Source organism: Salmo salar, chromosome 01 (genome assembly GCF_965601325.2).
Source record: "Salmo salar chromosome 01, fSalSal1, whole genome shotgun sequence".
In the NCBI taxonomy this organism is placed as follows: Eukaryota; Metazoa; Chordata; class Actinopteri; order Salmoniformes; family Salmonidae; genus Salmo; species Salmo salar.
The window spans coordinates 168383187-168405461 of record NC_138291.1 but is presented as its reverse complement, the minus strand read 5'-3'; the positions used below and the strand labels follow the sequence as shown (position 1 = coordinate 168405461).

The 22275-nt window shown below is 42.3% G+C and overlaps 1 protein-coding gene across 3 annotated transcripts in view; it reads right to left on the bottom strand.

Moving 5' to 3' along the window:
• The window catches only part of setx (senataxin), a 68833-nt gene that overhangs the window by 13863 nt on the left and 32695 nt on the right, over positions 1-22275 (bottom strand). For all 3 annotated transcript variants that reach the window (XM_045693042.2, XM_082956169.1, XM_082956171.1), the window contains 10 exons: positions 20533-20641; positions 20206-20379; positions 9653-9876; positions 9295-9447; positions 8923-9070; positions 8645-8746; positions 8438-8550; positions 8083-8154; positions 3102-3251; positions 1082-1189 (listed from right to left, as the gene is read on the bottom strand). In XM_045693042.2, the coding sequence (XP_045548998.2) occupies positions 1082-1189; positions 3102-3251; positions 8083-8154; positions 8438-8550; positions 8645-8746; positions 8923-9070; positions 9295-9447; positions 9653-9876; positions 20206-20379; positions 20533-20641 (1353 nt within the window). The remainder of the gene's footprint in view (positions 1-1081; positions 1190-3101; positions 3252-8082; positions 8155-8437; positions 8551-8644; positions 8747-8922; positions 9071-9294; positions 9448-9652; positions 9877-20205; positions 20380-20532; positions 20642-22275) is intronic.

Here is a 22275-nt window from a genome sequence, read left to right as displayed (position 1 = left end):
ACAGAAGATAGGGCTATTTGGTAAAAGACCCAGTCCATAATATGGTAAGAACAGCTCAAATAATCAAAGAGAAATGACATTCCATCATCACTTTAAGAGATGAGGGTCAGTCAACGCGGACAATTTCCGAAATGTTGCAAGTTTAAGCGCACTTGCAAAAACCATCAAGCACTATGATGAAACTGGCTCTCATGAGGACCGCCACAGGAAAAGAAGACCCAGAGTTACTTCTGCTGCAGAAGAATGAGTTCATTAAAGTTACCAGCCTCAGAAATTGCAGACCAAATAAATGCTTCAGAGTTCAAGTAACAATCATCAACTGTTCAGAGGAGACTGCGAGAGTATAGAAAGAAAATCACTATTTGACCAAGAAGGAGAGTGATGGAGTGCTGCATCAGATGACCTGGCCTCAATCCAATTCAGATGGTTTGGGTTGAGTTGGACCGCAGAATGAAGGTAAAGCAGCCAACAGGTGCTCAGCATGTGGGAACTCCTTCAAGACTGTTGGAAAAGCATTCCAGGTGACTACCTCATGAAGCTGGCTGAGAGAAAGCAAAGCTGTCAAGGAAAAGGGTGGTTACATTGAAGAACCGCAAAATGAAATATATTTTGATTTGTTTAACACTTTTTTGGTTACTACATGATTCCATGTGTTATTTCATAGTTTTGATGTCGTCACTATTTTTCTACGATGTAGAAAATAGTAAACATTTTTAAAAAAACCTTGAATGAGTAGGTGTCCAAACTTTTGACTGGTATTGTATATCTATAGGGGGAGAGGGGAACACAATGAAAATACACAGTTACGGTTTCATCGTCAGTCAGAATCATTGACCTGAGAAGTGCTGAAAGACTCACATGAGTAAGAATAGGGGCGGCAGGTAACCTAGTGGTCAGAGTGTTGGGCCAGTAACCACTGACATAGTAAAAATCTGTCCTTCTGCCCCGGAACAAGGCAGTTAACCCACTGTACCCCAGTAGGCCGTCATTGTAAATAAGAATTTGTTCTAAACTGACTTCCCAAGTTAAATAAAAATCTTTTGCAGGTGTATTTTCAGGTAATGACAGTGAGCTGCAGTACCTGGGAGATAACCGTAGGGGGCAGCTGATGGGGGTCTCCCACCAGGATGAGGGCGTTACACTGGTAGAGCATAGGGATGAGAGTCTCCGTCTCGGTGGCCTGCCCTGCCTGCACCACACAAAAAGATGTTGGGGAGAAAAAAATGCTCTTGGTTTCTCACATTCATACTGAGGCAGTGTGAAGGTGTTTTCACATACAGTGCAGTCGAAAAATATTCAGACCCCTTGACTTTTCCCACATTGTTACATTACAGCCTTATTCTAAAATTGATTGGAAGTGTTTTTTCCCCCCTCAATCTACACACAATAATGACAATGCAAACACAGGTAGGTTTGTTGAAAATTTATTAAATTATAAACTGAAATATCACATTTACATAAGTATTCAGACCCTTTACTCAGTACTTTGTTAAAAGCACCTTTGGCAGCAATTGCAGCCTAGTATTCTTGGGTATGACGCTACAAGCATGGCACACCTGTATTTGGAGAGTTTCTCCCATTCTTCTCCGCAGATCCACTCAAGCTCTGTCAGGTTGCATGTGAAGGGTCTGCACAGCTATTTTCATTGCCCCTCCTGAGATATTGGATCGGGTTCAAGTCCGGGATCTGGCTGGGCCACTCAAGGACATTCAGAGACTTGTCCCGAAGCCAATCCTGCGTTGTCTTGGCTGTGTGCTTAGGGTCGTTGTCCTGTTGGAAGGTGAACCTTTGCCCCAGACTGAGGTCCTGAGCACTCTGGATCAGGTTTTTATTAAGGATCTCTGTACTTTTCTCTGGTCATCTTTCCCGCGATCCTGACTAGTCTCCCAGTCCCTGCCGCCGAAAAACATCCCCACAGCATGATGTTTCCTCCAGACGTGACACTTGGCATTCAGGCCAAAGACCACAATCTTGGCTTCTTCAGACCAGAGAATGTTTCTCATGGTCTGAGATTCGGGTTCTCGGTCACCTCCCTGACTAAGGCCCTTCTCCCCCGACTGCACAGTTGGGCTGGGCTGCCAGCTCTAGGAAGAGTCTTGGTGGTTCCAAACTTCTTCCAGGTAAGAATGATGGAGGCCATTGTGTTCTTGGGGACCATCAATGCTGCAGAAATTTTTAGGTACCCTTCCCCAGATCTGTGCATCGACACAATCCTGTCTCGGAGCTCTACAGACAATTCCTTCGACCTCATGGCTTGGTTTATGCTCTGACATGCACTGTCATCTGTTGGACCTTATATAGACAGTTGTTTGCCTTTCCAAATCATGTCCAATCAATTGAATTTACCACAAGTGGACTCCAAGTTGTAGAAACATCAAGGACGATCAATGGAAACAGGATGCACCTAAACTCAATTTCAAATCTCATAGCAAAGGGTCTGAATACTTATGTAAATAAGGGATTTTTATTATTTTTAATACATTAGCAAATATTTCTACAAACCTGTTTTCGCTTTTTCATTAGGGGATATTGTGTGTAGATTGAGGAACATTCTTATTTCATTCATTTTAGAATAAGGCTGAAAACATAAAATGTGGAAAAGTCAAGGGTTCTGAATAATTTCTGAATGTTCTGTACCTACTTACATTTTGGAAGCTGAATGACAGCATTTAGTTAAAAGATAACGAAGTTTAATCAAGAACATTTACATGTAAATATTATTGGTAACATGATAAAAGAGTAACTACAGATTAAATTATGCTGACATTGAAAATTATACTACCAAAGGCTACTGCCCCTTTAAGAGCGAGAAATGATTTTGTGCCTCGTGTTATTCAAACCCCATAACCAGATAAAGACTATGAAGTTCTTTTGTAGCCTCCACACATATTTTGGCATCTCTGTGTGCGAGTCCTTGACAATCGCTAATCAATGTCCAAAAACGGCACAAATTATTTTCTGCTTCGCATTTGTGGCACCCATGTGAGTTATGGGTGCTGCAGCAGCCTAGTGTGCTTGCACACCGTGAGTCTCCAGGACCACTTTGGTAGATGGAACAACTATTGAAATGCAGCCAAAGTATAGGAGCTCCAAATTCTGACCTCGTCCACAATGACGCAGCTAAAGGGCTTGTGTCCCAGGCGCCGGAACGCCGACTCCAGGACGGTGCTGCCGCTGGTGCTCAAGGTGCAGCAGACCACATGGGCATCCTGCAGTACCTGGGCCTGGGTCTCCTGCTTCCTACTGCGAGACTGATAGTGGGAGGAAGAAGAGAAAAAAGGTAGAGAACGAGTTCGACAGAAAGAGGGAAGACAAAGCATGAGGGTTATGAGAGAAATAAGCATTTCTAATTAGAAGTCTTTCCCATCAAAGCAGTTTTTTTCCCTTTCTTTAATCCATCCTGAATAATAACTCATCTAATGAGCCCTTATACACATGACAACGTTGCTAAAAACATCCATGTACACTACCGGTCATATTTAGAACACCTACTCATTCAAGGGTTTTTCTTTATTTTTACTATTTTCTACATTGTAGAATAATAGTGAAGACATGAAAACTATGAAATAAAACACACGGAATCATGTAGGAAGCAAAAAAAAATCAAAATATATTTTTTTAGATGAATCTTCAAAGTAGCCACCCTTTGCCTTGATGACAGCTTTACACACTCTTGGCATTCTCTCAACCAGTTTCACCTGGAATGCTTTTCCAACAGTCTTGAAGGAGTTCCCACATATGCTGAGCACTTGGCTGCTTTTCGTTCACTGCGGACCGACTCATCCCAAACCATGTCAATTTTGCTGAGGTTGGGGGATTGTGGAGGCCAGGCCATCTGACGCATCACTCCATCACTCTCCTTGGTCAAATAGCCCTTACACAGCCTGGAGGTGTGTTGGGTCCTTGTCCTGTTGAAAAACAAAACGATAGTCCCACTAAGCGCAAACCAGATGGGATGGCTTATTGCTTCAGAATGCTGTGGTAGCCATGCTGGTTAAGTGTGCCATTGAATTCGAAATAAAATCACAGACAGTGTCACCAGCAAAGCACACCCACACCTCCTCCATGCTTTACAGTGGGAAATACACACGCGGAGACCAACCATTCACCCACACCGCATCTCACAAAGACACGGCAGTTGGAACCAATAATCTCCAATTTGGACTCTAGACCAAAGGACAAATTCCCACCGGTCTAATGTCCACGGCACGTGTTTCTTGGCCCAAGCAAGTCTCTTCTTATTGGTGTCCTCCAATTGTGGTTTCTCTGCAGCAATTCGACCATGAAGGCCTGATTCACGCAGTCTCCTCTGAACAGTTGATGTTGAAATGTATCTGTTACTTGAACTCTGAAGCATTTATTTAACCTGCAATTTCTAAGGCTGGTAACTCTAATGAACTTATCCTCTGCGGCAAAGGAACTCCGGGTCTTCCTTTCCTGTAGCGGTCCTCATGAGAGCCAGTTTCATCATAGCGCTTGATGGTTTCTGCAACTTCCCTTGAAGAAACTTTCAAAGTTCTTGAAATTTTCCACATTGATTGACCGTCATGTCTTAACCTGTTGGGGCTAGGGGGCAGTATTGACACGGCTGGATAAAAAACATACCCGATTTAATCTGGTTACCACTCCTACCCAGTAACTAGAATATGCATATACTTATTACATATGGATAGAAAACACCCTACATTTTCTAAAACTGTTTGAATGGTGTCTGTGAGTATAACAGAACTCAAATGGCAGGTCAAAACCTGAGAGATTCCTTTACAGGAAGTGGCCTGTCTGACCATTTCTTGAACTTCTTTTCCATCTCTATCATTTACTAAGGATCTCTGCTCTAACGTGACACTTCCCACGTCGTCCATAGGCGCTCAGAGCCCGGGAAAAAACAGAATGTCGTCATTCCAGCCCCAGGCTGAAACACATTATCGCCTTTCTCAAGTGGCCGATCAAGGGACCCTGGGCTTATGCGCGTGACCCCGACCGCCCCCGCCTTTGGGATTTTTTCCTCTGTTTGCCGAAAAGGAGATTCCCTGTCGGAATATTATCGCTTTTCTACGAGAAAAATGTCGTAAAAATTGATTTTAAACAGCGGTTGACATGCTTCGAAGTACGGTAATGGAATATTTAGAATTTTATTGTCACGAATTGCGCCATGCTCGCGACACTTCTTTACTATTTCGGATAGTGTCTGGAACGCACGAACAAAACGGCGCTATTCGGATATAACGATGGATTATTTTGGACCAAACCAACATTTGTTATTGAAGTAGCAGTCCTGGGTGTGCATTCTGACGAAGACAACAAAAGGTAATCAAACTTCTATAATAGTAAATATGATTATGGTGAGTGCTAAACTTGCTGGGTGTCTAAATAGCGAGCCCGTGATGCCTGGGCTATGTACTTAGAATATTGCAAAATGTGCTTTCACCAAAAAGCTATTTTAAAATCGGACATATCGAGTGCATAGAGGAGGTCTGTATCTATAATTCTTAAAATAATTGTTATGCTTTTTGTGAACGTTTATCGTGAGTAATTTAGTAAAATGTTAGCGAATTCCCCGGAAGTTTGCGGGGGGGTATGCTAGTTCTGAACGTCACATGCTAATGTAAAAAGCTGGTTTTTGATATAAATATGAACTTGATTGAACAAAACATGCATGTATTGTATAACATAATGTCCTAGGGTTGTCATCTGATGAAGATCATCAAAGGTGAGTGCTGCATTTAGCTGTCTTCTGGGTTTTGGTGACATTATATGCTGGCTTGAAAAATGGGTGTCTGATTATTTCTGGCTTGGTACTCTGCTGACATAATCTAATGTTATGCTTTCGTTGTAAAGCCTTTTTGAAATCGGACAGTGTGGTTAGATTAACGAGAGTCTTGTCTTTAAATGGCTGTAAAATAGTCATATGTTTGAGAAATTGAAGTAATAGGATTTTTAAGGTTTTGAAAATTGCGCCACAGGCTGGCAGTGGCTGTTACGTAGGTGGGACGCAAGCGTCCCACCTAGCCCATAGAGGTTAACCTGTTGGGGCTAGGGGGCAGTATTTTCACTGCTGGATAAAAAAACGTACCCGATTTAATCTCGTTACCAATCCTACCCAGTAACTAGAATATGCATATACTTATTATATATGGATAGAAAACACCCTAAAGTTTCTAAAACTGTTTGAATGGTGTCTGTGAGTATAACAGAACTCATTTGGCAGGCAAAACCCTGAGACATTTTCTGACAGGAAGTGGATACCTGATGTGTTGAATTACCTTTAAGCCTATGCCATTGAAACACACAGGGGCTGATTAATGTTTTGGCACTTCCTATTGCTTCCACTAGATGTCACCAGCCTTTACAAAGTGTTTTGAGTCTTCTACTATGAGATCTGACCGAACAAGAGCCTTGGAACGGTGATGGCCGATTAGACTCTGGCGCGCGAGGTCATGTTGGGTACCCTCGTTCCAATACGTTTTAAAAGAGAATGCATTCGTCCACCTTGAATATTATTCATGTTCTGGTTAAAAAAGGCACTAATGATTTATGCTATACAACGTTTGACATGTTTGAACGAACGTAAATATATTTTTTCCCCTCGTTCATGAAGTGAAGTCCGGCGGGCTTAGATCATGTGCTAACAACACGGAGCTTTTTGGACATAAATGAGCTTTTTTGAACAAAACTACATTCGTTATGGACCTGGGATTCCTGGAAGTGACATCTGATGAAGAGAATCAAAGGTAATGGATTATTTACATAGTATTTTCGATTTTAGATCTCTCCAACATGGCCGTTTGTCTGTATCGCAAAGCGTATTTTTCTGGGCGCAGTGCTCAGATTATTGCAAAGTGTGATTTCCCAGTAAGGTTATTTTTAAATCTGGTAAGTCGATTGCGTTCAAGAGATGTAAATCTATAATTCTTTAAATGACAATATAATATTTTACCAATGTTATCTAATTTTAATTATTTAATTTGTGGTGCTGACTTGACTGCCGGTTATTGAAGGGAAACGATTTCCTGAACATCAACGCCATAGTAAAACGCTGTTTTTGGATATAAATATGAACTTGATAGAACTAAAAATGCATGCATTGTCTAACATAATGTCCTAGGAGTGTCATCTGATGGAGATTGTCAAAGGTTAGTGCATCATTTTAGCTGGTTTTATGGTTTTGGTGACGCCTGTCTTTGAATTGACAAAACATTACACACAGCTATTGTCAATGTACTCTCCTAACATAATCTAACTTTATGCTTTCGCCGTAAAACCTTTTTGAAATCGGACAACGTGGTTAGATTAAGGAGATGTTTATCTTTCAAAGGGTGTAAGATAGTTGTATGTTTGAAAAATTTGAATTTTGACATTTATTTGGTTTCAAATTTGCCGCTCTTGAAATGCACCTGCTGTTGATGGAGTGCACCACGGGGGGGACGCTAGCGTCCCACCTAGCCCATAGAGGTTAAGGAGATGTTTATCTTTCAATGGGTGTAAGATAGTTGTATGTTTGAAAAATTAGAATTTTGACATTTGGTTTCAAATTTGCCGCTCTTGAAATGCACCTGCTGTTGATAGGGTGCACCACGGGTGGCACGCTAGCGTCCCACATAGCCCCAAGAGGTTAAAAGACCGTCATTCAACTTTGCTTATTTGAGATGTTCCTCCCATAATACGGACTTGGTCTCTTACCAAATCGGACTATCTTCTGTATACCCCCCACCTTGTCACAACACAACTGATTGGCTCAAACGCATTAAGGAAAGAAATTCCACAAATTAACTTTTAACAAGGCACACCTGCTAATTGAAATGCATTCTAGGTGACTACCTCATGAATCTGGTTCAGAATGCCAAGAGCGTGCAAAGCTGTCATCAAGGCAAAGGGTGGCTATTTGAAGAAACTCAAATATATTTTGATTTAACACTTTTTTGGTTAGTACATGATTCCATATGTGTTATTTCATACTGTTGATGTCTTCACTATCATTCTACAATGTAGAAAATCTAAACGAAGAAAAACCCTTGAATGAGTAGGTGTTCTAAGTCTTTTGACATGTAGTGTATATAATGGTCATGTGATTGAGGGCCTTACTTGTTTGAGTTGGGAGCTGAGTGTCTGTCTCTCTTGAAGCAGTCTGGACTTCTGCGCTGCCAGCTTATGGTACTACACACCAGCCAATGGAAGACGCAGGAAGAGAGAAATCATGAAAAGCAGAAAAATTTATAAACATGCCATTCCATCATATTTTTAAAGGAAAAGACAGGGGAGATTGAAAGAGGGTGAGTCAAAGGGCAGTGGGCTGGATTCGAACCCATGTCGACTGTAAACGCGTCTGAACAGAGGCCCATAATTAAAGTAAGAGCCCACAGCGTAGAACAGGAGATTTGGGTAACTGTAGGTGTGGCCAGCCTTCTGGCAACCTCTGCTGGGGGAAGCATGCATGTACCATTTCCTCTTTCTTTTGCAGTTTGGGCAACATCTTGGAGATCTTGTCTATGCTCTCGTCCAGCTGCGTTCCGCGCCGGTGGATGTCTGAGTCCTGTGACATCAGTGCCTTTTCTGCAGGTGAAAAGGGACAAAACGTGTTTTTTTATTGAGGTGATTTGAGGAAGGTGCGTGCATACTTGTGCCCGCGCACACTCTCCAGACTCACGTGTTTTGTTTTTCACCTGACTGTCCAGGCTAAAAGGTTTTAAATTCTTGGAGATGGTCCTTTCGTTCCCAAGCCTCACCAGATTGATGTCCCCACAGTTACCTTTAAGAAAGCCATCCAGGACAATGTCAACTTCACCATATCAGTTCCGTGAAAATCATTTGTGGTTGAATTGCCTTGTACATTTTTACCCATTTCATTTTTCCAAATAGGCATATTTCATTCTTCTATTCACAGTTCACCAATTCATGAGGATTTCCATAGTTGAGGTAGCGTACCCTGGATGTTCTTGCACTTCTCCTTGAAGACCAGGATAATCTTCTTCATCAGGTTGTCGATGGCGGCGTTTGACGGGGCACACAGGAGGACCCTCATGCGGCGGGGTTTAGATTGCCTGTTCACTGGAGGAGCCATGCTCTGTACTCCCTGGAGATGGTTATGAGAATGAGGGGAACACAGCGAATTATATGCAAGTTAGAATTTCACAATGCCTTTAAGCCAAGGTTGTTCAATAGGAAGGAAAAAGAAACACTAAAGAACACTAGAGCAAAAGAAAAGTTCATTTTTGAAAATGTCTCCTTGTGTCTAATGACCTTAGCCCAGGGTTGAACAACAAAACACAGTGTCCAGAAACAAGGCAAACGGCGTACCTCAGAGAACAGCTTTTGCAGCAGGCCCACGATGGTTTTGCTCTTTCCCGTTCCTGGGGGTCCGTGTATCAGGCAGATTTTTGGGGATAGTTGCTGGTTCCTGATGACGGACAAACCGGTTCTCACCGCCCTCACCTGGTCTAGGTTGTAATCCTGGGCCAAACACATCATACAGACATACTGTTTACAAGGCCATTTTTACACATGTAAGGGCAACCTCAAATTAAACAAAAACAATTAGTCATGTCAGACTTAAAAGTAGTCACAAATCCTCAGTACTTGGTTATCCAATAGTTCCACAAAGGAATAACTTCCCTTTTAAAACCCCCAAACACTCCCTACTCAAAAGGTTTCTTACAGGCAGGTTGAGGCTGGGGATGACCTCCGGGCCAGGTTGGAAGTAGGAGACCTGTGGGGCCAGGAGGGGCTTGAGCATAGAGCTGCCATTGAGCAGACAGATTGCCTTGAACTCCCTCAAGGTGCTGACCAGGGAGCCCACCACATCACAGCGCACTGCCTGCTTGTTCGCCAACGTCACATTGCCCAGGGTCTTTATCATCAGGTTCAGAGTTGGGCACTGGCCTGAAGGGCAGCAGAGAAATACATCACATCCAGCATTAGACAAAGTGCATTTAAAATGAAACCAACACACTATTGTATTACAAGTAATGCAATATAGTAAAATAATACAATGCATACTTAAGCAATAAGGCCCGAAGGGGTGTGGTATATGGCCAATATAGCACAGCTAAGGGATGATCTTAGGCGCAACGCGGAGTGCCTGGACACTGCCCTTAGCCGTGGTATATTGGCCATCACCGACTCAGTGGGTTTTGTCCAACATGTCTCCGGACCTACTCACTGCCAGTCATACTCTGGACCTAGTTTTGTCCCGTGGAATAAATATTGTGGATCTTAATGTTAATCCTCATAATCCTGGACTATCGGACCACCATTTTATTACGTTTTCAATCGCAACAAATAATCTGCTCTGACCCCAACCAAGGATCATCAAAAGCTGTGCTATAAATTCTCAGACAACCCAATGATTCCTAGATGCCCTTCCAGAATCCCTCCACCTACTCAAGGACGTCAGAGTACAAAAATCGATTAACCACCTAACTGAGGAACAAAATTTAACCTCGAGTAATACCCTAGATGAAGTCACACCCCTAAAAACAAAAAAACATTTGTCATAAGAAACTAGCTCCCTGGTATACAGAAAATACCCGAGCCCTGAAGCAAGCTTCCAGAAAATGGGAACGGAAATGGCGCTACACCAAACTGGAAGTCTTCAGACTAGCTTGGAAAGACCCTGCACGGTACTGTCGAAGAGCCCTCACTGCTGCTTGATCATCCTATTTTTCCAACTTAATTGAGGAGAATAAGAACTAACAAATGTATTTTTGACACTGTCACAAAGCTAACTAAAAAGCAGCTTTCTCCAAGAGAGGGTGGCTTTCACTTCAGCAGTGATAAATTCATTAACGAAAAGATCATCATTAGAAAGCAAATTACGGACTCCTCTTTAAATCTGGGTATTTCTTCAAACGCTCAGTTGTCCTGAGTCTGCACATTACTGCCAGGACCTAGGATCAAGGGAGACAAGTTTTTTAATCCTGTAGCTCTTGACACATTCATGAAAATAGTCTTGGCCTCAACCTTCAAGCTGCATACTGGACCCTATCCCAACTACTGAAAGAGCTGCTTCCTGCGCTTGGCCCTCCTATGTTGAACATAATAAATGGCTCCCTATCTACCGGATGTGTACCAAACTCACTAAAAGCGGCAAAAATAAAGCCTCTATTGAAAAAGCCAAACCTTGACCCAGAAAACATTAAAAACTAAAAATCAGCCTATACTGAATGTCCCATTCCTCACAATTTGTTGCGCAGCTACTCACTGCCTTCCTGAAGACAAACAATGTATACGAAACACTTCAGTCTGGTTTATACCCAATCATAGCACAGACTGCACTTGTGAAGGTGGTAAATAACATTTTAAATGGCGTCAGACCAAGGCTCTGCATCTGTCCTCATGCTCCTAGATCTTAGTGCTGCTTTTGATTCCATCGAACATGACATTCTTTTGGAGATTGGAAACCCAAATTGGTCTACACGGACAAGTTCCGGCCTGGTATAGATCTCCTCTGTCGGAAAGATATGTTCGTCTCTGTGGATGGTTTGTCCTCTGACAAATCAACTGTAAATTTCGGTGTTCCTCAAGCTTCCGTTTTAGGACCACTATTGTTTTCACTATACATTTTACCTCTTGGTGATGTAATTCGGAAACATAATGTTAACTTTCACTGCTATGTGGACGACACACATCTGTACATTTCGATGAAACGTGGTGAAGCCCCAAAATTTCTCTCCCTGGAAGCCTGTGTTTCAGACATAAGTGGATGGTGGCAAATGTTTTAAACTCAGACAAAACAGAGAAGCTAGTTCTAGGTCCCAAGAAACAAAGAGATCTTCTATTGGACCTGACAACTCATCTTGATGGTTGTACAGTCATCTCAAATAAAATTGAAGGACCTCGGTGTTACTCTGGACCCCGATCTCTTTTGAAGAACAAAGAATATTTCATGGACTGCTTTTTTTCCATCTTCATAACATTGCGAAAATCAGAAATTTTGTCCAAAAAAAGCACAAAAATGTATCCATGCTTGTGTCACTTCTAGATTAGACTACTGCAATGCTCTACTTTCCAGCTACTTGGAAAAAGCACTAAATAAACTTCAGCTAATGCTAAACACGGCTGCTAGAATCTTGACTAGAATTCTAGAACTTTTGATCATATTACTCCAGTGCTAGCCTCTCTACACTGGCTTCCTGTTGAGGCTAGGGCTGATTTCAAGGTTTTACTGTTCATCTACAATGCATTTCATGGGCTTGCTCATACCCATCTTTCCGATTTGATCCTGCCGTACATACAAAAACGTACGCTACGGTCACAAGAAGCAGGCCTCCTACCGTCCCTAGAATTTCTAAGCAAAGAGCTGAAGGCAGGGCTTTCTCCTATAGAGCTCAATTTTTATGGAATGGTCTGCCTATCCATGTGAGAGACACAAGTCTAAAGCCTTTATTTTAGACTCATCTCTTCAGTAGGTCCTATATGACTGAGTGTAGTCTGGCCCAGGGGTGTGAAAGAGCGACAAACCGCCCTTGCACTGGAGCGACAAACCGCCCTTGCTGTCTCTGCATGGCCAGTTCCCCTCTCTCCACTGGGATTCTCTGCCTCTAACCCTATTACAGGGGCTGAGTCAATGGCGCGAGGGGTGCGTCACTTGAGTCCCTGACGTGATGGGGTTATATCCTGCCTGGTTGGCCCTGTCCGGAGGTATCGTCAGACGGGTACACAATGTCTCCCGACCCCTCCTGTCTCAGCCTCCAGTATTTATGCTGCAATAGTTTGTGTGTCAGGGGGCTAGGGTCAGTCTGTTATATCTGGAGTATTTCTCCTGTCTTATCCGGTGTCCTGTGTGAATTTAAACATATACTCTCCCTCCCGGAGGACCTGAGCCCTAGGACCAGGCCTCAGGACTACCTGGCCTGATAACTCCTTGCCGTCCCCCAGTCCACCTGGTTGTGCTGCTGCTCTGGTTTAAACTGTTCTGCCTGCGGCTATGGAACCCTGACCTGTTCACGGGACATGATACCTTGTCGTGGACCCTGCTGTTTTCAACTCTCTCTACCGCACCTGTTATCTCTGACTCTGAATGATCGGCTATGAAAAGCCAACTGACATTTACTCCTGAGGTGCTGACCTGCTGCACCCTCTACAACTACTGTGATTATTGTGACCCTGCTGATCAGTGAATAATAACAGAATAGCAGAATAATGCCACAGTGACTGTGACCCTGCTGGTCAGATAATAATAACAGAATAATAACAGAACACACACACTAATAGTGTCAGTCAAAAGTTGACACACCTACCTCTTTCAAGGGTTTTTCTATATTTTTTACTATTTTCTACATTGTACAATAATAGTGAAGATGTCAAAACTATGAAAGAACACATATTGAATCATGTAGTAACCTTCACATTCTCTCAACCAGCTTCATGAGGTAGTCACCTGGAATGCATTTCAATTAAACAGGTGTGCCTTGTTTGAAGTTAAGGAAATTCCACAAATTAATTTCTTCGAGGCAATCAGTTGTGTTAGCCCTATTTGGTAAAAGAACAAGTATTTTACCAAATAGTCTCAAATAAGCAAAGAGAAACAGTCCATCTTTACTTTAAGTCAGTCAATGCAGAAAATATCTTCAAGTGCAAGCCCAAATAAATGCTACAGAGTTCAAGTAACAGACACATCAACATGAACTGTTCAGAGGAAACTGCGTGAAATCAGGCCATCATGGTCGAATTGCTGCAAAGAAACCACTACGGAAGGACACCAATAAGAAGAGACTTGCTTGCGCCAAGAAACACGAGCAATGGGCATTAGACCAGTCGATATCTGTCCTTTGGTCTGATGAGTCCAAATTTGAGATTGATGGTTCCAACCGCCGTGTCTTTGTGAGACGCAGAGTAGGTGAATGGATGATCTCCCCACGTGTGTTTGGTTGAGGTGGTGTGATGGTGCTTTGCTGGTGACACTGTCAGGGATTTATTTAGAATTAAAAGGCACACTTAACCAGCATGGCTACCACAGCATTCTGCAGCGATACGCCATTCTATCTGGTTCACACTTAGTGGGACTACAATGACCCAAAACACAACTCCAGGCTGTGTAAGGGCTATTTGACCAAGGAGAGTGATGAGAGCAACATCAGATGACCTGGCCTTCACGATCACCCAACCTCAACCCAATTGAGATGGTTTGGGATGAATTGGACCACAGAGTGAAGCACCCAACAAGTGCTCAACATATGTGGGAACTCCAAGACTGTTGGAAAAGCATTCCAGGTGAGTACCTCATGAAGCTGGCTGAGAGAATGCAAACCAGCCACCAAAGCAAAGGGTGGCTACTTTGAAGAATCTCAAACACTTTTTTGGTTACAACATGATTCCATGTGTGTTATGTCATAGCTCTGATGTCTTCACTACTATTCTACAATGTAGAAAATAGTCAAATAAAGAAAAACCCTTGAATGAGTAGGTTCGTTCAAACTTTTGACTGGTACAGTATACACACACGGAAAGTATTCAGACCCCTTTAACTTTTTCAACAACAACAAAAAAAATGTACCTTACAGCCTTATTCTAAAATTGATTAAATTGTTTTTTCCTCATCATTCTACACACAATAGCCCATAATGATAAAGAAGAAACAGGTTTAGAAATGTTTGAATTTATTACAAATAAAAAAACGGAAATACATTTATATAAGTATTAAGACCCTTTACTCAATTATTTGTTGAAGCACCTTCGGAAGTGATTACAGCCTTAAGTCTTCTTGGGTAAAGGTAAAATGAAATAGATTTTAACCTCTGGGCCAGTGGGACGCTTGCGTCCCACCTACTCAACAGCCAGTGTAATCCTGTGAAGCGATATTTAAATACCTTAGAAATGCTATTACTTCAATTTCTCAAACATATGACTATTTTACACCATTTTAAAGACAAGACTCTCGTTAATCTAACCACACTGTCCGATTTCAAAAAGGCTTTACAACGAAAGCAAAACATTAGATTATGTCAGCAGAGTACCAAGCCAGAAATAATCAGACACCCATTTTTCAAGCTAGCATATAATGTCACATAAACCCAAACCACAGCTAAATGCAGCACTAACCTTTGATGATCTTCATCAGATGACAATCCTAGGACATTATGTTATACAATACATGCATGTTTTGTTCAATCAAGTTCATATTTATATCAAAAAACAGCTTTTTACATTAGCATGTGACTAGCATGTGACTAGCATTCCCACCGAACACTTCCGGTGAATTTACTAAATTACTCACGATAAACGTTCACAAAAAACAATTATTTTAAGAATTATAGATACAGAACTCCTTTATGCACTCGCTAAGTCCGATTTTAAAATAGCTTTTCGGTGAAAGCACATTTTGCAATATTCTGAGTAGATAGCCCGGCCATCACAGGCTAGCTATTTTGACACCCACCAAGTGTGGTACTCACCAAACTCCGATTTACTATTAGAAAAGTTTGATTACCTTTGCTGTTCTTCGTCAGAATGCACTCCCAGGACTTCTACTTCAATAACAAATGTTGGTTTGGTTCCAAATAATCCATAGTTATATCCAAATAGCGGCGTTTTGTTCGTGCGTTCAAGACACTATCCGAAGGGTAAAGAAGGGTGACGCGCCCGACGCGTTTCGTGACAAAACAATTCTAAATATTCCATTACCGTACTTCGAAGCATTTCAAACGCTGTTTAAAATCAATTTTTATGCTATTTTTCTCGTAAAAAAGCGATAATATGCCGACCGGGAGTGGTTGTTTTCGTTCAAAGAGAGAGAAAGTAAACATGGTGTCGGCTTGTGCACGCGCCTCCAGTCTCATTGTCCTCAGATCGACCACTATCCAAATGCGCTACTGTTTTTCAGCCATGGCCTGCAAAGCCACCATTCATCGTTCTGGCACCTTCTGAGAGCCTATGGGAGCGTTAGGAAATGTCACGTTATGCCAGAGATCCCCTGTTTTGGTTAGAGATGATCAAGAAGGCCAAGAAAAAGTCAGAGAGAGCGCTTCCTGTTTGGAATCTTCTCAGGTTTTGGGCTGCCAAATGAGTTCTGTTATACTCACAGACACCATTCAAACAGTTTTAGAAACGTTAGGGTGTTTTCTATCCAAATCAAACAGTTATATGCATATTCTAGTTACTGGGCAGGAGTAGTAACCAGATTAAATCGGGTACGTTTTTGATCCGGCTGTGCAAATACTGCCCCCTATCCCCAACAGGTTAATAAATGCTATAAGTTTGGTACGCCTGTATTTGGGGAGTCTCGCCCATTCTTCTCTGCAGACCCTCTCAAGCTCTGTCAGGTTGGATGGGGAGTGTCGCTGCATAGCTACAGTTGAAGTCAGAAGTTTACATACACCTTAGCCAAATGCATTTAAACTCAGTTTTTCACAATTCCTGACATTTAATCTTAGTAAAAATGCCCTGTCTTAGGTCACTTATGATCACCACTTAAATTTAAGAATGTGAAATGTCAGAATAATAGTAGAGAGAATGATTTCAGCTTTTATTTCTTTCATCACATTCCCAGTGGGTCAGAAGTTTACATACACTCAATTAGTATTTGGTAGGGTTGCCTTTAAATTGTTCAACTTGGGTCAAACGTTTTGGGTAGCCTTCCACAAGCTTCCCACAATAAGTTGGGTGAATTTTGGCCCATTCCTCCTGACAGAGCTGGTGTAACTGAGTCAGGTTTGTAGGCCTCCTTGCTCGCACATGCTTTTTCAGTTTTGCCCGCAAATTTTCCATAGGATTGAGGTCAGGGCTTTGTGATGGCCACTCCAATACCTTGACTGTTGTCCTTAAGCCATTTTGCCACAACTTTGGAAGTATGCTTGGGGTCATTGTCCATTTGGAAGACCCACTTGCGAAAAAGCTTTGACTGATGTTTCGATATGCTGCTTCAATATATCCACATAACTTTGCTTCCTAATGCTGCCATCCATTTTGTGAAGTGCAGCAGTCCCTCCTGCAGCAAATCACCCCATAACATGATGCTGCCACCCCCGTGCTTCGAGGTTGGTGTTCTTTGGCTTGCAAGCCTCCCCCTTCTTCCTCCAAACATAATGGTCATGATGACCAAACAGTTCCTTTTTGTTGTTTCATCAGACCAGAGGACATTTCTCCAAAAAGTACAATCTTTGTCCCCATGGGCAGTTGCAAACCGTAGTCAGTTTTTTTTATGGCGTTTTGGAGCAGAGGCATCTTCCTTGCCGAGCGCCCTTTCAGGATGTCGATATAGGACTTGTTTTCCTGTGGATATAGATAGTTTTGTACCAGTTTCCTGCAGCATCTTCACAAGGTCCTTTGCTGTTGTTCTGGGATTAATTTGCACTAAAGTACGTTCATCTCTAGGAGACAGAACACGTCTCCTTCCTGAGCGGTATGACGGCTGCGTGGTCCCATGTTGTTTATACTTGCGAACTATAGTTTGTACAAATGAACATGGTACCTTCAGGCGTTTGGATATTGCTCCCAAGGATGAACCACACTTGTGTAGGTCTACAATTGTTTTTCTGAGGTCTTGGCTGATTTCTTTTGATTTTCCCATGATCTCAAGCAAAGAGGCACTGAGTTTGAAGGTAGGCCTTGAAATACATCCACAGGTACACCTCCAATTGACTCAAATTATGTCAATTAGCCTATCAGAACCTTCTAAAGCCATGGCATAATTTTCCTGATTTTTCCAAGCTGTTTAAAGGCAAAGTCAACTTAGTGTATGTAAACTTCTGACCCACTGGAATTGTGTTAGTGAATTATAAGTGAAATAATCTGTCTGTAAACAATTGTTGGAAAAATTACTTGTGTCATGCACAAAGTAGATGTCCTAACCTACTTGCCAAATCTATAGTTAACAAGAAATGTGTGGAGTGGTTGAAAAACAAGTTTTAATGACTCCAAACTAAGTGTATGTAAACTTCTGACTTCAACTGTATTTTCAGGTCTCTCCAGAGAAGATCTATCGGGTTCAAGTCCGGGCTGGGGCCAGGCCACTCAAGGCCATTGAGACTTGTCCCGAAGCCACTCCTGCGTTGTCTTGCCTGTGTGCTTAGGGTCATTGTCCTGTTGGAAGGCGAACCTTTGCCCTAGTCTGAAATCATGAGCGCTCTGGAGCAGGCTACCAAGGATCTCTGTATCTCCCACAGCATGATGCTGCTGCCCCCATGCTTCACCGTAGGGATGGTGCCAGGTTTACTCCAGACGCGACGCTTGTCATTCAGGTCAAAGAGTTCGATCTTGATTTCAGACCAGAGAATCGTGTTTATCAAGGTCAGAGTCCTTTCGGTGCCTTTTGGCAAACTCCAAGCGGCTGTCATGTGCCTTTTACTGAGGAGTGGCTTCCGTCTGGCCACTCTAAAATAAAGGCCTGATTGGTGGAGTGCTGCTGAGATGGGAGAGTCTTCCAGAAGAACAAACATCTCCACAAAAGAACTCTGGAGCTCTGTCAGAGTGACCATCGGGTTCTTGGTCACCTCCCTGACCTAGGCCCTTGTCCTCCGATTACTCATTTTGGCCTGGCGGCCAGCTCTAGGAAGAGTCTTAGTGGTTCTAAACTTCTTCCATTTAAGAATGATGAGGCCACTGTGTACTTGGGGACCTTCAATGCTGCAGAAAGGTTTTGGTACTCTTCCCCAGATGTGTGCCTCGACACAATCCTGTCTCAGTGCTCGACGGATAATTCCTTCGACCTCATAGCTTGGTTTTTTCTCTGACATGCACTGCCAACTGTGGGACCTTACATAGACAGGTGTGTGCTTTTCCAAATCATGTCCAATCAATTGAATTTACCACAGGTGGACTCCAAGTTGTAGAAACATCAAGGACGATCAATGGAAACAGGATGTGTCGGAGCTCTTCCTAGAGCTAGCCACCGGGCAAAACTGAGCAAACGGGGGACAAGGGCCTTGGTCAGGGAGGTGACCAATAACCAGATGGTCAGGACAACCATCTCAGCAGCAAGCCACCAATCAGGCCTATATGGTAGAGTGGCTAGACAGAAGACACTCAGTAAATGGCACGACAGCCCGCTTGGTGTTTGCCAAAAGGTACCTAAAGGGGAATCAGACCATGAGAAACAAGATTCTCTGGTCTGATGAAACCAAGATTGAACTTTGACTTGAATGCCAAGCGTTACGTCTGGAGGAAACCAGGCACCGCTCATCACCTGGCCAATACCATCCCTATGGTGAAGCATGGTGGTTGCAGCATCATCATGCTGTGGGGATGTTTTTCAGCATCAGGGACTGGGAGAAGAGTCAGGATGGAGGGCAAGACGAACGGATCAAAGAACAGCGAGATCCTTGATAAAAACGTGCTCTAGAGTGCTCAGGACCTCAGACTGAGGCAAAGGCTTACCATCCAACAGGAAAATGACCCTCAGAACACAGCCAAGACAACACACGAGTAGCTTCAGGATGTCTCTGAATGTCCTTGAGTGGACCAGCCAGAGCCCGGACTTGAACCCAATCGAACATCTCTTGAGAGACCTGAACATAGCTGTGCAGTGACGCTATCCATTCAACCTGACAGAGCTTTAAAGGATCTACGGAGAAGAACGGGAGAAACTTCCCAAACACTGATGTCCCAAGCTTCCAGCGTCATACCCAATAAGACAAGGCTGTAATTGCTGCCAAAGGTGCTTCAACAAAGTACCGAGTAAAGGGTCTGAATAATTATGTAAATGTAATATTTCAGTTGCTTAATTTTAATACTTCTGCAAACATTTCTAAAAACTTGTTTTTACTTTGTCATTATGGGGTAGTGTGTTAGAATTGATGAGGGAAAAAAACAAATTCATACATTTTAGAATAAGGCTGTAAAGTAACACATGGAAAAAGTGAAGGGGTCTGAATACTTTCCAAATGCACTGTCTGGATATATACAGCACCAGTCAAAAGTTGACACCTACTCATTCAAGGGTTTCGTTATTTTTACTATTTTCTACATTGCAGACAAATAGCGAAAACAACAAAACCATGAAATAATACTTTCCGAATGGACAATCATGGCACCAATAATTGCTTCTTATACACCAGATGTCCAAGAAGTGATTCTAAAAAAAGTATATAGTAATCAAATCGCATACAGCAGAAGTTAAGGACAAATTAAGTGCCAAAATCTCATACTATCAATTTAAGAATTTATGTTGATGTACATTTTTTCTACTCAACTTGTTTTTCCATAGCAATACAACCTCCTTCCCTCTTAATGTAGCCTATCACTTCCTGGCCTCTTACACACAAATGTACTCACCCACGCCTCCGTTGCAGACATTGGATCTCTGCACATAGCCAAATTGTTCTTGGGGATCCAAGAAGCCCTGCTCATGCCATGAGTAAGCACCTCTATTCTGGGGCAGCCACAGAATGACCAGATCCTCCTCCCTAGGGTACATCTGACGGGAGTCATCACTGGCAGTAATGCTCGCTGACAAAAATAAGTTGTTACATGGCTCAGCTTTGGGACAACGTCACAATTAACAACTGTTAATCACCAGTATGTAGATTCTAGTGCAAGCTTCAAGCATTGTTTTTAAATGGTTAGCATAAGCAAAATAAAAAAATGGTTACTTAGGCTTACCTGTAAAACTGACATTCCAAACACTGTGGCTGTACTCATTTGCGACAACTTTTAAATTCTGAGTTATCACCTTCCCTGATTCCTTGTTCTTTAGCCATTCACCTGCAAGCTTTGATGAGAAGAGAATTTGACCTTAATAGAAGAGATTAACTCTAAGAGAGCATCATTAAAAACTGTTTTGTGACTCATTACTCACAAGTCTAAAATTTGCCAAAATGTCAAACATCTTTGAAATGCTAGACTGACCATTCTTTTCAGTTGCCTACTAGAGGTCGACCGATTAATCGGAATGGCCGATTTCAAGTTTTCCTAACAATCGGTAATTGGTATTTTTTGCCACCGATTTGCCGATTCTATTTTTAATTTTTTATAAATATTTTTTAACTAGGCAAGTCAGTTAAGAACACACTCTTATTTTCAATGACGGCCTAGGAACGGTGGGTTAACTGCCTTGTTCAGGGGCAGAACGAGAGATTTTTATCTTGTCAGCTTGGGGATTCAATCTTGCAACCTTACGGTTAACTAGTCCAACGCTCAAACCACCTGCTTTACATTGCACTCCACGAGGAGCCTGCCTGTTACGCGAATGCAGTAAGAAGCCAAGGTAAGTTGCTAGCTAGCATTCAAGTTATCTTACAAAAAAACAATCAATCATAATCACTAGTTAACACATGGTTGATGATATTACTAGCTTATCTAGCCTGTCCTGCGTTGCATATAATCGATGCGGTGCGCATTCGCGAAAAAGGGCTGTCGTTGCTCCAACTTGTACCTAACCATAAACATCAATGTCTTAAAATCAATACACAAGTATATATTTTTAAACCTGCATATTTAGCTAAAAGAAATCCAGGTTAGCAGGCAATATTAACCATGTGAAATTGTGTCACTTCTCTTGCGTTCATTGCACGCAGAGTCAGGGTATATGCAACAGTTTGGGCCGCCTGGCTCGTTGCGAACTAATTTGCCAGAATTGTATGTAATTATGACATAACATTGAAGGTTGTGCAATGTAACAGGAATATTTAGACTTATGGATGCCACCCGTTACATAAAATACGGAACCGTTCCGTATTTCACTGAAAGAATAAACGTGATAGTTTCCGGATTCGACCATATTAATGACCTAAGGCTCGTGTTTCTGTGTGTTATGTTATAATTAAGTCTATGATTTGATAGAGCAGTCTGACTGAGCGATGGTAGGCACCAGCAGGCTCTTAAGCATTCATTCAAAACAGCACTTTCGTGCGTTTTGCCAGCAGCTCTTCGCAATGCATTGCGCTTTTTATGACTTCAAGCCTATCAACTCCCAAGATTAGGCTGGTGTAACCGATATGAAATGGCTAGCTAGACTTGGAGTAGTTCTTCCCCTTGCTCTACATGGGTAACGCTGCTTCGAGGGTGGCTGTTGTCGATCTGTTCCTGGTTCGAGCCCAGGTAGGAGCGAGGAGAGGGACGGAAGCTATACTGTTACACTGGCAATACGAAAGTGCCTATAAGAACATCCAAATAGTCAAAGGTATATGAAATACAAATCGTATAGAGAGAAATAGTCCTATAATTCCTATAATAACTACAACCTAAAACTTCTTACCTGGGAATATTGAAGACTCATGTTAAAAGGAACCACCAGCTTTCATATGTTCTCATGTTCTGAGCAAGGAACTTAAACGTTAGTTTTCTTACATGGCACATAAAGCACTTTTACTTTCTTCTCCAACACTTTGTTTTTGCATTATTTAA